The 14,627-nt window shown below is 48.8% G+C and overlaps 1 protein-coding gene across 1 annotated transcript in view; it reads left to right on the forward strand.

The window, feature by feature from the left end:
* Positions 1-14,627, forward strand: part of LOC134339628 (putative transcription factor Ovo-like 1) — a 33,738-nt gene that overhangs the window by 14,565 nt on the left and 4,546 nt on the right. The window contains exon 3 of the mRNA XM_063036306.1: positions 2,522-2,708. Coding sequence (XP_062892376.1) covers positions 2,522-2,708 — 187 coding nt within the window. The remainder of the gene's footprint in view (positions 1-2,521; positions 2,709-14,627) is intronic.

Here is a 14,627-nt window from a genome sequence, read left to right on the forward strand (position 1 = left end):
ATGGTGGTTGTGATCAGAATCAGGTCTATTATCACTGTACCAGTCCACGTTGGAAGAGAGAGAAAGTGTTTAATTACAACCCTAAAACACAAAATAATTGATTGCACAATTCCTCACACCCTTCAGGTCGGTCTTTAGTAGATGCACCTTTAGCAGCAATTACAGCCTTGAGTCTGTGTGGATAGGTCTCTATCAGCTTTGCACGTCTGGACACTGCAATTTTTCCCCATTCTTTACAAAACTGCTCAAGCCGTGTCAGATTGCATGGGGATCGTGAGTGAACAGCCCTCTTCAAGTCCAGCCACAAATTCTCAGTTGATTGAGGTCTGGACCCTGACTTGTCCAATCCAGGACATTGACTTTGTTGTTTTTAAGCCATTCCTGTGTAGCTTTGACTTTATGCTTGGGGTCATGGTCTTGCTGGAAGACAAATCTTCTCCCAAGTTGCAGTTCTCTTGCAGACTGCATCAGGTTTTCCTCCAGGATTTCCCTGTATTTTGCTGCATTCATTTTACCCTCTAACTTCACAGTGAAGCATCCCCACAGCATGATGCAGTCACCACCATGCTTCATTGTAGGGATGGTGTGTTTTTAATGATGTGTGGAGTTTGGTTTACACTAAACAAAGTGTTTAGTCTGATGGCCAAAAAGCTCAATTTTTGGTTTCATCAGACCACAGAACCTTCTACCAGCTGACTTCAGAGTCTCCCACATGCCTTCTGGCAAACCCTAGCTGAGGTTTCATGTGAGTTTTTTTTCAACAGTGGCTTTCTCTTTGCCACTCTCCCATAAAGCTGTGACTGGTGAAGCGCCTGGGCAACAGCTGTTGTCTGCACAGTCTCTCCCATCTCAGCTACTGAAACTTGTAACTCCTCCAGAGTTGTCACAGGTCTCTTGGTGGCCTCCCTCACTAGTCCCCTTCTTGCACGGTCACTCAGTATTTGAGGACAGCTTGCTCTAGGCAGATTTACAGCTGTGCCATATTCTTTCCATTTCTTAATGATTGACTTAACCGTACTCCAAGGGATATTTAGCGACTTGGAAATTTTCTTGTATCCATCTCCTGAATTGTGCTTTTCAATAAGCTTTTTCTGGAGTTGCTTGGAGTGTTATTTTGTCTTCATGATGTAGTTTTTGCCAGGATACTGACTCACCAGCAGTTGGACCTTCCAGATACAGGTGTATTTTTAATACAATCAATTGAAACACCTTGACTGCACACAGGTCTCCAAAAACAGATCTCCATTTAACTAATTTCGTGACTTTTAAAATCAATTGGCTACACCAGTCATGATTTGGTGTGTCATATTAGGGGAACGTCGACTCAGACCATGAGAGGCCTGCGTTGGGCATTTTTCATGCCTTACAAGGCGCAGATTGGAAGTCTGTGTGGGGCGCCATTCCTCTCACAGACACTAGAGCAATGTGTGGTTAAGTGCCTTGCTCAAGGACACAAACACTCTGCCACCGCTGAGGCTCGAACTAGCGACCTTCAGATCACTAGATGAACATATTAAAGGGGCTGAATATTTGTGCAATCAATTATTTTGTGTTTTATATTTGTAATTAATTTAGATGTGTTGGCGCATGGCCAAGTGGTTAAGGCATCGGTCTAGTGATCTGAAGGTCGCTAGTTGGAGCCTCGGCCGAGGCAGCGTGTTGTGTCCTTGAGCAAGGCACTTAACCACACATTGGTCTGCGACGACACCGGTGCCAAGCTGTATCGGCCTTAGTGCCCTTCCCTTGGACAACATCGGTGGCGTGGAGAGGGGAGACTTGCAGCATGGGTAACTGTCAGTCTTCCATAACCTTGTCCAGGCCTGGGCCCTGGAAACCTTCCAAGGCACAAATCCATGGTCTCACGAAACTAACGGATGCCTAAAAATTTAGATCACTTGGTAGAGATCTGTTTTCACTTTGACACGAAAGAGTCTTTGTCTGTTGATCAGTGTCAAAAAGACCAAATTGAATCCACTGTGATTCAATGCTGTAAAACAATAAAACATGAAAACCTCCAGGGGATGGGGGTGGGTGATATTTTATAGGCACTGTAAACTTCTGGAGATGTTTGTTTCTGAACTTACACCCAGTTCAGGCAGCTGCCGTCTAACACCCAGAATGAAAAATTGTTGTCCTCACCTGGTCTGATTCTTGTCCCACCTGCCCAACAGCCCATAAGATATTGGAGCAGAATGAGGCCATTCGGCCCATTGAGTCTGCTTTGCCATTCCATCATGGCTAATTCAACATCCCTCTCAACCTCATTCTCCTGTCTTCTCCCCTGTAACCTTTGACGCCCTGACTAATCGAGAACCTATCGGCCTCCGTTTTAAATATGCCCAAAAACTTGGCCTTCATGGCAGTCTGTGTTGATAAAATCCCGGTGAAAGAAATCCCCCTCTATTCAGGTGCAACGTGGAGTGCGGCGGGTGCGGAGGGCGGGGGGCACTAACGGGCTTGCGGGTGGGAGAAGGCAGACCGTTCCTGACCTCACCCTGTGCGTGTGTGTGTGTGTGTGCAGGTGACCATTGGAGAGTGCGCGGCCGAGAACTACGCCTGCCAGCTGTGCCACAAGACGTTCCAGTTCCAGCGCATGCTGAACCGCCACATGAAGTGTCACAACGTGGTGAAGCGACACCTCTGCACCTTCTGCGGCAAAGGCTTTAACGACACGTTCGACCTCAAGAGGCACGTCCGTACGCACACAGGTAACGGGGTGGGGAGGGGTGTGCGAACCGCCTGAACTCCACTCGTATCCTCTCCTCTCGGCCATTCAGAACCATCACCATCCTCAGACGCGGGCAGAGAAGTGGCAGCTGCAGTTTAACCCCGCTAAGTGCGACGCGTTGCGTCTCGGTGGGTCAAATGCAAAGAGATAGTTAGAGACAAGATCCTTAATGGTGTTGGTGAACAGAGGGATCTTTGTATCCAAGTTCATAGCTCCCTGAAAGTGGCCACACAGGTTGATCAAGAAGGCAAATGGCATGTTTGGCTTTATTAGTGAAGAAATTGAGTTCAAAAGTCAGGACGTTACGTTGCAGCTTTACAAAATTCGAACTGGGCCGCACCTGGAGTATTGCATTCAGTTCTGGTCGCCCCACTACAGGGAGGATGTTGAGGTTTCGGAGAGGGTGCAGAAGAGGTTCACCAGGATGCTGCCTGGTTTAGAGGGCATGTGCCATCACGGGAGGCTGGTCAAACTTGGGCTGTTTCCTCTAGACCAACAGACGCTTCAAGGGAGGATCTGATAGAGGTTGATAAGATTATGAGATAGTGTCGACAGACAATGAAATGTCGAATACCAGAGGGCTTGCATTTAAGCTGAGAGGGGGTAATTTCAAAGGGGATGTGAGGAGCAAGTTGTTTTTTTTCACACACAGGGTTTGGGTGCCTGGGGTGGTGGTAGGGGCAGAAACGTCACAAATTTCACGTCACAAGCCGGTGACAATAAACCTGATTCTGAATTTAAGAGACATTTAGATAGGAGACATGACTGTGAGGAAAATAGAAGGATAGGCAGAAGAGATTGGTTTAGTTGGCCTTTTGACTACTAATTTAATTGGTTCAGCACAACATTGTGGGCCGAAGGGCCTGTTCTGACACCGCACAAATCAGAATCTGGTTTATCATCACTGAGTTCTGGTGGTGAAATGTGTTGTTTTGTGGTAACAGTAGAGTCCGAGGCATAAAAGAGTAACAGTGACAATTGTATAAATGTAAATAAGTAATGCAAAACCGAAAGTAGTATGCTGTGAAACCTGTTGTTCTGTAGCAATGGTACAAGGCAGATATAAAAATTTACTATATGTTATTTGAAACAAGTAGTGCAAAAGATGATTATCAAGGTAGTGTTGATGGGTTCACGGACCGTTCAGAGATCGGACGGCAGAGGGGAAGGAGCGGTTCCTGAATCGTTGAGTGCGTGCCTTCATAAACTCGCGTAGAGGATGAAGTTCGGTTATTATCGCCACGCGTACCGAGGTTCCGTGGGAAGGCATTTTGCGTGCAATCTGTACAGGATTTTCCATCCTATCAGGCAGTGCAAAGGGAAACGATAACGGAACGCGGAGCGAACTGTGGCACAGTAGCAGGGCGGCTAGCCTAAGGCTTCACAGCCCAGTGACCGTGGTTCAATTCCCGCTGTTGCCTCTGTGGAATTTGCATGTTCCTTCCAGGACCACGTGGGTTTGCTCCAGAAGCTCCGGTTTCCTCCCACGTTCCAGAGACGTGCGGGTTAGTTGTGGGCGCGCTGTGTCAGCACCTGAAGCGTGGCGGCTCCCGGACCGGGCCGGCCGTGGGCGCAAGACCACCCAGTCTCGGCCCGAAACGTCGGCTGTTTACTCTTTTTCTCCCCCCCACGGGCACTGCCCGGCCTGCTGAGCTCCCCCAGCGTTCCGCATGTGGCGCTCGCAGAATAAAGCATCACAGTTACAAGAGGAGGTGCAGTGCAGACGGCGAGGTGCACGGGCCACGGCGACTGGCGCAAAGCCTTTACAGCTCGGGGTGCCGGAGTTGGGAGTTCAATTCCGACGTCCTCCCAATGCGTGGGCTTTCTCCGGACCCTCTAGTTTTTCCCACGGTCCGGGTGGGTTATTATGTAAATTGTCCCGTGACTAGGCCAGGGTTAACTCAGGGGTCGCGGGGCGGTGTGGCTTGAAGGACTGGGCAGGCCTGTTCCGCGCTGTATTGCTAATTAAACACATAAATAAGGGAGGTCGATTATGAGGTCAAGGGTCAATCTTATTGTCCTAGGTGACCTCTGAGGAGTGCAGGGTAGAAGATGTCCCTGAACCAGGTGAAACAATGAGAGAATGCACAATTCAGTGTAACGGCGACAGGAAATCAGACAGTAAGGAGCAAGATCATAACAAGGCAGATCGTACTAAGGAACTACAGTATGTAATAGTCTGATAACATCGGGGTAGAACCGCCCCTGGGCCTGGTGGGACGAGCTTTCGGGCTTTTGTATCTTCTGCCCGACGGGAGGGGGGAGAAGGGAGAATATCCGGGGTGGGTGGGTGGGAGGTCTTTGATGACGCTGTCTGCTTTACTGACGCAGTGAGGAGTGTAGACAGAGTCCATGGAGGGGAGGCTGGTTTCTGTGATGTGCTGAGCTCTGTCCACGACTCCCTGCGGTCTCTCGCGGTCACGGGCAGAGCGGTTCCCGTCCTGAGCCGGGATGCATCCAGTTTGGATGCTCTCTGTGATGCGTTGATAATAGTCAGTGAGGGTTAGCGTGTGTCTTGCTGTAGGATCCCTGTCTGTGAACTGCTCTCACAGTGGTGTCACTAACAATTTTCAATACAGGCCCTTCGGCCCAACGCATGCATGCCAGCTAAGGTGCTCACTCGAGCTAGTTCTTGGCCTATTTCATATCCACCTGCATACCCCAATGGTTTTTAAAGAGATTCAAGATCATTTCACGCCATTCCCAGCACACAAGTGTAAAGGACAGTGAAATAATTGTGACTTGGGATCCGATAAAGAACGTTCGTTATGTGCCGTGTCGTACGACATCATCGTTATGTGTCACTCCATATGACATCATCATTATGTGCCGATGGGGCGATCGAGGTCTTTCCACAACCATGATTGTTCTTGGCAAGTTTTTCCTACAGAAGTTGTTTGCCCTTGTTGCCTTCTGGGCAGAGTCAGATGTAGAACACAGTAACTAAAAACAGAATAATTATAAATATATAAGATAGCTTATAGGGTGATTGCACGTCCAACCACTTCCACTGGTAGCTTGTTCACCCCGAGGAAGGGTCCCGGCCTGAAACGTTGACTGTTTATTCCCCTCCATAGATGCCGTCTGACCTGTTGAGTTCTTCTACTCATTAATTCTCTTTTCTTGGGAGAGAGGCTATGTAACTTTTGCCCTAACTATAAACCTCATGATTTTATACATCTCCAATAAGGTCACCCCTCATCTCCCGTGATCTGCGGTATAAAACCATAGGCTCCCCAACCTCTCCCTACAACTTAGGCCCCCCAGTTCGTGGCAAAATCTTCCCAGCACTCTTGCCGGCTTAAAGATGCCTTTCCTCTGACTGGTAGAGAGTTGTCCAGCATCCATACCTACAGGCACAGAATCGCAAGGGAAATTACAGTGTCACCGTAGCATTACAAGAGCGCAGATATAAATATTAGAAGAGAAGTAGAGAGAATTTAAAAAATAAGTTACCTCAAACAGTCTAACAGGAGGGGTCATCACTTCCCGGGCTACAGGCTGACTCATTATAGAGTCTAATGGCCGAGGGTAAGAATGATCTCACCGTGTCAGAGAGTTCATCTCCATGGAAACGCCTTGCAAGTACTGTTAGATTAAGCTGTATAATTGTCATTTTCAAAGTTCAAAGTAAGTTTATTATCAAAGTACATGCATGCCTCCATACACACCCCTGAGGTTTGTTTTCTTGCGGGCACAACTCAGTAAGTCAAACAGTCGTAGCAGGGCCGGTGAGAGACCAGACCCGACAGTGCGCAGAAGCAGTGTGCACGGTAGCACAACGCCGTACGGTACAGGCGACCCCGGTTCAATTCCCAACGCGGTCCGTAAGGAGTTTGTGCGCTCTGCCCGTGACCGCGTGGGTTTCTTCCCGCAGTCCGAATACGTACCGGCTGGCGGGTGAATCGGTGATTGTAAATTGTCCCGTAATTAGGCTGGGGTTAAATCGGGGGTTGCTGGGCGGTGAGGCTGGAAACACCAGTTCCACCCTGCACCTCAATAAATAAATGTTTACAACGACAACAAACTCAAATATAAAAATAAATAATAATAAATAAATAAGCAATAGATATTGAGAACATGAAATGAGGATTCCTTGAAAGTGAGTCCATCGGTTGTGGGAGCATTTCAGTGATGGGGCGAGTGAAGTTATCCCCTTTGTTTCAAGAGCCTGATGGTTGAGGGGTAATTACTGTCCCTGTTTGTGTGGGTCCCGAGGCTCTTCTACCTATTTTCTGATGGGAACAGCAAGATGAGCGCATGTCCTGGGTCCCCTGACGACGGCCGATGCTTTCCTGTGACACTGTTCTGTGTAAACGTGCCTAATAGTGGGGAGGGCTTTAGCTGTGACGGGCTGGGCCGTATCCACTACTTTTTGTGGAACTTTCAGTTCAAGGGCATTGCTGTTTCCGTACCAGGCCATGACGCAGCCAGTCAGTACGCTCTCCACTGCACGTCTGTAGAAGTTTATCACCGGGTTTTAGACGTCATGCTGAATCTTTGCAAACTCCTTAGGAAGTCGAGGTGCTGCCGTGCTTTCTTTGTGTTGGGCCCGGGACAGGCCCCTTTGAAATGACAACACCGAGGAACTTAAAGTTGCTGACTCTTTGCAGCTTAACAATTTATGCCTGCTTATATTTTATATAACTACTTATGTCTAACTGTTCCGAATGCTTCCTGGTGTCAAAGTATGTATGTACAATTGGTCAGGGTGCTCCCTAGTGGTTACAGTTCTTTATGTTATTCTATAACCTTCTCTGGTTGGTGGTATCACATTATTTGAATAAGGGCTACTTGATTGGTTAACTTTTATCGACAAACCTGAAAGGAATGTCTCTTGTACAAGAAGGGCTGAGCATGTCGTCTCGCCTTCTTTAGTCTTTTCATGTTCCTTGTTCTTGGCTATTAGACTTCCGCAACTCTCCGTTTCCAATTCCTTTGTTCTGTTTACAAGATGATTGTGAAGCAACAAACTTTGTGCCCCTTTCTTGACTTCTGAAAGAACTTTAGATCAAAAACAGCACTGAATTCTCTCCTCCCTCCCATTCCCACATTCCTAACCCTCTTGATTCTGGGAGTCCAGATAAGATTTTTTTTTAAAGGTTAGTTTTATTTGTCACATGTTCAACAAAACATACAGTTTTGGAGTTGTAGAAAACTACAGCGCAGAAACAGGCCCTTCAGCCCATCTAGTCAGTGCCTACTCCCATCGACCCACACCAGGACCATAGCTCTCCATACCCCTACCATCCAAACCTCTCCAAAATGTTTCGCGTCAAATCAGATGGGTACGGATTGTGCTGGGGGCCACAATAGCATCCCCCCCGACTTACTAACCCGAACCTGTCTGCTTTCGCAATGTGGGAGCACCCGGCGGAAACCCACGCGGTCACGGGGGGAACGTACGAACTCTTTACAGGCAGCAGCGGGAGTTGAACCCTGATATTGCAGCGGTTCTAACATTACACCAACCGCGACGTCAGTGGGGAAACTTTAGCGATGGACAACTCTGCTGCTGGGCAAAGTCTTTGTAACGGTGTGAGTAGATGGGTTAGGAGAGACTTCAAAGATCCAAAGTACATTTATTATCCAAATAAAACTCTGGGATTCATCTTCTCCAGATAGGCACGAAACAAAGAAACGCCATAGAACCTGTTCAAGGAAATATCAAACACCCAACGCGCGATAAAAGAACTAATTGCGCAAATAACAACAAGTGAGTGAACATCAAACATCAAACCAGGAGTCCAGTAGTACTCAGTTTAGTTCAGTTCAACGTCGCGCCACTAGCTCACAGCAGGCCGCAGGATCGTCCTTCGCCAAAGCGCCCCAGACTCCATCGATCAAAAAACTGCAAAAAAAAAGAGGCCAGAGTCCAGAAACACATACAGCATGAACCTCGAAGCCTCCCAAAACAAGGCCGCGGCTTGGCCGATCAATCCTTGCAATGTGGATCGCAAGAGTCCTGCACGTTCCTCCGACAGCAGACAGCGAAAGGGAGAGGAAGACTGGCTAAACACAAGACGGCCGGCCGTCCTCCATACAAACATAGAAACATAGAAAATAGGTGCAGGAGTAGGCCATTTGGCCCTTTGAGCCTGCACTGCCATTCAGTACGATCATGGCTGATCATCCAACTCAGAACCCTGTACCTGCCTTCTTTCCATACCCCGTGATCCCTTTAGCCACAAGGACCATATCTAACTCTCTCTTAAATATTGCCAATGAACTGGCCTCAACTGTTTCCTGTGGCAGAGAATTCCACAGATTCACCACTCTCTGTGTGAAGAAGTTTTTCCTCATCTCGGTCCTAAGAGGCTTCCCCTTTATCCTCAAACTGTGACCCCTCGTTCTGGACTTCCCCAACATCGGGAACAATCTTCCTGCATCGAGCCTGTCTAATCCCTTTAGAATTTTATACTTTTCAATAAGATCCCCCCTCAATCTTCTAAATTCCAGAGAGTATAAGCCTAATTGATCCGGTCTTTCATCATATGAAAGTCCTGCCATCCCAGGAATCAATCTGGTGAACCTTCTTTGTACTCCCTCTATGGCAAGGATGTCTTTCCTCAGATTAGGGGACAAAAACTGCACACGATACTCCACTCCAACTTTGCTTGGCGCCTCAGTCGGGGAGAAGCAACGGAGTCAATCGTGGACTCGCGCCCCGCCTCCGGGCTGCGCACTCTGCTCCCAGCCTCACCGAACTCCCTCGGAGTCAGCAGAGCGCCAGATCGCTGAATCGGCCCAAGAGCACGCCATCGAAAGAAATGTAAATTGCAGGGCTCCAATCGCACGCAGCTCAGTCGAGGCATCACATTTGAAAGAAGTAGCTGTTTCGTGAACTATCTGCCAGATGTCGCCATTGGCCGTGTTGTTCACTGGCTCCATCTTGCCTGAGGGGCAGGTGACCTTTCCCTGTGCAAACCTGTATGCTGACAGCAGAGGGCAGCACACTCCAGGCTGTGGGGATGTAGCAGACTGCAGATACCGATCCTGATGAAGGGTCTTGACCCGAAACGTGAACTCCTTCCCCTCCACAGACGCTGCCTGACCTGCTGAGTTCCTCCAGCATTTTGTGTGTTGATTCATACCCCAGGCTATTTTCATTTCTGTTGTTACTAATCATTCTTTTAAAGATTATTATCTTTATCTCTCATACGCACATCGAAACGTACAGTCAGACGCATCAATGACTAATGCAGTCCGAGGATCGTTCTGGGGGCAGCCCGTGCTTCTGGCGCCAACATAACGTGCCCCGAGACTCGCTAGCCCCAACCCGTACGTCTTTGGAATCTGCGGGGGACACCAGAAGAGTTGGGGAGGGTGGCACAGTAGTGTAACGCTCTACAGCGCCTGCAGTCGGAGGTTCGATTCCCGCCGCTGCCTGCAAGGAGCCTGTACGTTCTCCGCGTGACCGCGTGGGTTTCCTCCAGGTGTTCCAGGGTCCAAAAAAGACGTAATGTCACCCGATAGGTCACCAGTGGGGGGAGAAAAAGGCTGGCTCGCAGGTGCAACAGGTATCAAATGGAATATTGGCCTTCGAAGTACGTATACAGAATACAACTCTGAGATTTGCCCTCCCGCAGGCGGCCAGGAAACCGAGAATCATCATGGGAACCATTCAAGAAAACCTCAACCAGTGAACATAGAGACAGAGAAAACCTGCAGCACAATACAGGCCCTTTGGCCCGCAAAGCTGTGCCGAATGTGTCCTTACCTGAGAAATTACCTGGGGTTACCCATTTTTCTGAGCTCCATATACCTGTCTTAAAAGATCCTATCATATCCGTCTCCATCACTGCCGCCGGCAGCCCATTCCACTCTCTCACCACTCTGTGTAAAAAACTTACCGCTGACATCTCCTCTGTACCCGCTTCCAAGCACCTTAAAACTGTGCCCTCTCGTGTTAGCCATTTCAGCTCTCGGGAAAAAGCTTCTGACTATCCACACGATCAATGCCTCTTATCATCTTACACACCTCAATCAGGTCACCTCTCATCCTCCGTCGCTCCAAGGAGAAAAGGCCAAGTTCACTCAACTTATTCTCACAGGGCATGCTCCCCAATCCAGGCAACATCCTTGTAAATCTCCTCTGCACCCTTTCTATGGTTTCCATGTCCTCCCTGTAGTGTAAAGCAGCGGTCCCCAACCACCGGGCTGTGGACCGGTACCGGGCCGTGAGGAAACGATATGAGTCAGCTGCACTTTTCCTCGTTCCCTGTCCCGCACTGTTGAACTTGAACACAGGGTTGCCAACTGTCCCGTATTTGCCGGGACATCCCGTATATTGGGCTAAATTGGTTTGTCCCATACGGGATCGCCCTTGTCCCGTATTTCCCCGCTAAGGTAGAGCATACCTATGAAACCGTGCCGAAATGGCGTGAAGCGAAGAAACAATTACCATTAAGTTATATGGGAAAAAAATTTGAGCGTTCCCAGACCCTAAAAATAACACATAAAACCTAAAATAACACTAGCATATACTAAAAGCAGGAATGATATGATAAATATACAGCCTATATAAAGTAGAAATAATGTCTGGACAGTCTAGTCGGGAAGGTGAAGGCAGAACCGATTTGCGGGAGGGGAAAAAAAAATCGGCACATACGCGCATGCGCACATCACATCCGTACGTCACATATGCACTTGCGCACACAGGTGCCCGCGCAAGGCTTCATGGTCATTGTAGTCTTTCCAGGGGTAAAGTGTCCCGGGATTTGACTGCTACTTTTGTCCCTAATTTGGGAGTGGGAAAGTTGGCAACCCTAACTGTAAAAGACATGTTGAGGTGAGTTTAACCCCACTTGAACACCACCCCCCCACCCAGGTCGGCTGGTCCTCAAGAATATTGTCAATATTAAACCAATTCATGGTGTAAAAAAGGTTGGGGACCCCTGGTGTAAAGAAACACGGGCTGCGGGAGGTCAAGTCTCAGAGTTGTATTCTGTACACAAACAGCAAAAAGCAAGAGGACAACACATCAAACATCAGACCAACAGTTTGGATCAGTTCAGCATCGAGCCACTAGCCGCAGTCCGCAGGGTAATGCCTCCCTCGCTGAAGAGTCCGAGACTGTGTCATGCCAACCACTCAAAAACAGCGGAAAGATGAGAGGAACCGGAATCTAGGAACATATTCAACCAAGTCCCCCAAATTGCATCTATAGCCTCCCCTTGCAACATGGATTCCAAGACCCCTGCAGTTTCCTCGGACAGAGGCCAACGGGCGAGAGAGGAAGACCGATCACGCGCAGGCAGACGGTGCCGAAGGCCCACGCGTCCGCCGCTCTCGACCTCAATCCGAGAGAAGCAGTGGAGCTGGCCGGGGTCTCGCTCCCCGTCTCCAGGCTTCCCGGCCCGCACGCCCCCCCAGGCCGCGCACGCTCTGCCCCGAACCTCACCGAGCTCCCGCGGAGACAGCGAAGCGCCAGGCCGCTCGGTCGGTCTGAAAGAATGGCATCAAAGTGAAAATCATTGTTCGAGGGACTGAATTTACGGGCAGGGAGGTTATGCTGTAAGTGTACAGGCTAGTGGTGAGGTTGCACGTTTAGTACTGCATGGGGTCTGGCCTCTTGGCTTGAGGAGAGAGTTCCCGGCTTTACAAGAGAATTCTTAGAAGTGCGGAGGCTCACCAGGTTGATTCCAGAGATGAGGGGGTTCGCCTCCGAGGAGAGATTAATACTCACTGGAATTCAGAAGAATGAGAGGGGATTTTATAGAAACATAAGATTATGAAAGGGATAGATGAGATAGAGGATAGAGACAGGAAAGTTGTCTCCACTGGTAGGTGAGACTAGAACCAGGGGTCAGAGCCTGAAGATTCATAGAACATTGAACAGTTCTCCGACCTTGGCAATCCGTTTGCAAACGTTTCATCACCATACGAGGAGACATCATCGGTGCGCTGGTCACTTGCGGTGTGTCCTCCGAATGCTTGGCCTTTATACACGTATCAATCAGCCGGTTGGCCGTCATTACAGGGAATCGATTGTGAGGGAGGGTGGAGATCTCGTTGCTGATTGGCTGCGTGGCGGACCCTGCGCGTTGAGGTCTGGAATTTTGCCCGCGTCGGCTCATAAGTAGAATCGAGCTCCCCATGCCTGTTTACAGAACTGCTGTGCGGAAAACCGCGCTCCCAGGAGTTCTCTTGCGCCACGACTTCCACTGGCGCCCGGGCGAGTTTGCGCCCCTCCTGGTCGTCGTGGGTAGAGACGAGAGAGAGTTGGTCATGCAGTTTCACCGCCAGCTGATGTACATCGCCAAGATCGGGGAACAGCTGAACCCAACCACATTTCCGAGTTATTTCCATTCAGGACATGCCCTCTTCTCATTGCTACCATCAGGGAGGAGGTGCAGGAGCCTGAATCAGATCAGAATCGGGTTTAACATCACCGGCATATGTTGTGAAATTCTTTAACTTTGCAGCAGCAGTACAATGCAATACAATAATAATAGAGGGGAAAAACTGAATTACAGTAAGTTTTATATAGTAAATGGTTAAATTAAATATGTAGTAGAATAACACACTTGTAAAAAAAAGTAGTGAGATAGTGTTCATGGGTTCAATGTCCATTCAAAAATCTGATAACAGAGGGGAAGAAGCTGTTCCTGAATCGTTGAGTGTGTGTCTTCAGGCTCCTGTACCTCCTCCCTGATGGTAGCAATGAGAAGAGGGCACGTCCTGGGTGATGGGGGTCCTTAATGATGGACGCTGCCTTTCTGAGGCATCGCTCCTTGAAGATGTCCTGGATACTACGGAGGCTGGTAACCGTGATGGAGCTGACTGAGTTTACAACCCTCTGCAGCTTCCCTCGATCCTGTGCAGTAGCCCCCTCTCCCCATACCAGACAGTGATGCAGCCTGTCGGAATGCTCTCCACGGCATATCTGTAGAAACTTGCAAGTGTTTTTGGAGACATCTCCTCAAATTCCCAGTGAAATAAATCTGCTGCCGTGCCTTCTCTGTAGCCGCAAAGATACATTCAACGTTTTGAGAACAACTTCTTCCCCTCCACTATCAGATTTTGGAAAAGACAATGAACGCATGGACCCCACCTCACAATTTTGTCTCTCTTTTTGCACTACTTGCATACATTTTGTAATCTATAGTTTGTTATCATTACGTATTGCACTGTACTGCTGTCGCAAAGCAACACATTTCACCACATATGCCGGTGATATCAAACCTGATCCTGATCTTATTGAAGCAACACACCTCAAAACGCCGGAGGAACTCAGCGGGCCAGGCCGCACCTATGAAGAAGAGTAAACAGTCCACATTTCAGGCCAAGACCCTCCATCGGGACTGGCCTGAATCTGATCTCATTGAATGGGGGAAGGTGGACCAGAATGGCCCACCCCTGCTCTTTTATCTTGTGTAAAACTACTGTGTTTAACAGCTTTGCAACAAAGGCCAATATTTCATTAACCTTCTCTGGTTGTGAGTCTGAGGACCCAGATAGCCATCGTTATCTCCCAGATTTTGGGTGGTGGAGTGGAGACACGCTTCTACCAAAGGAGGTGTGAGGTGCTCCTTCCCTCCGCTAGCCTGCAAGTCACCCTTGGGCGAGGTGCAGCACCTGTTTAGCCCCCTGATCAGGGTCACATGAAGCCATGGGATCAGGTGGTAGATAGTCATATGAGCAGCCAGTTCACATCACAAGTCCTGGTTATGTGACCACTGACGCCAGGCAGACAACCTCCAAAGCTTATTGATAATGACTTGGGGGTAGGGGGGGTCACCCGTCTTGTAAAGACACTGCCCAGAAGAAGGCGATGCCCAAACCACTTGTGTAGAAGCATTTGCCAAGAACAATCACAGTCAAAGACCATAATCGCTGACGTCATACCACATGGCACATAATGATGATGTCATATGACAAGGAAGATAATGATGAT

The sequence above is a fragment of the Mobula hypostoma genome, chromosome 30, assembly GCF_963921235.1.
Source record: "Mobula hypostoma chromosome 30, sMobHyp1.1, whole genome shotgun sequence".
NCBI classification, from domain to species: Eukaryota; Metazoa; Chordata; class Chondrichthyes; order Myliobatiformes; family Myliobatidae; genus Mobula; species Mobula hypostoma.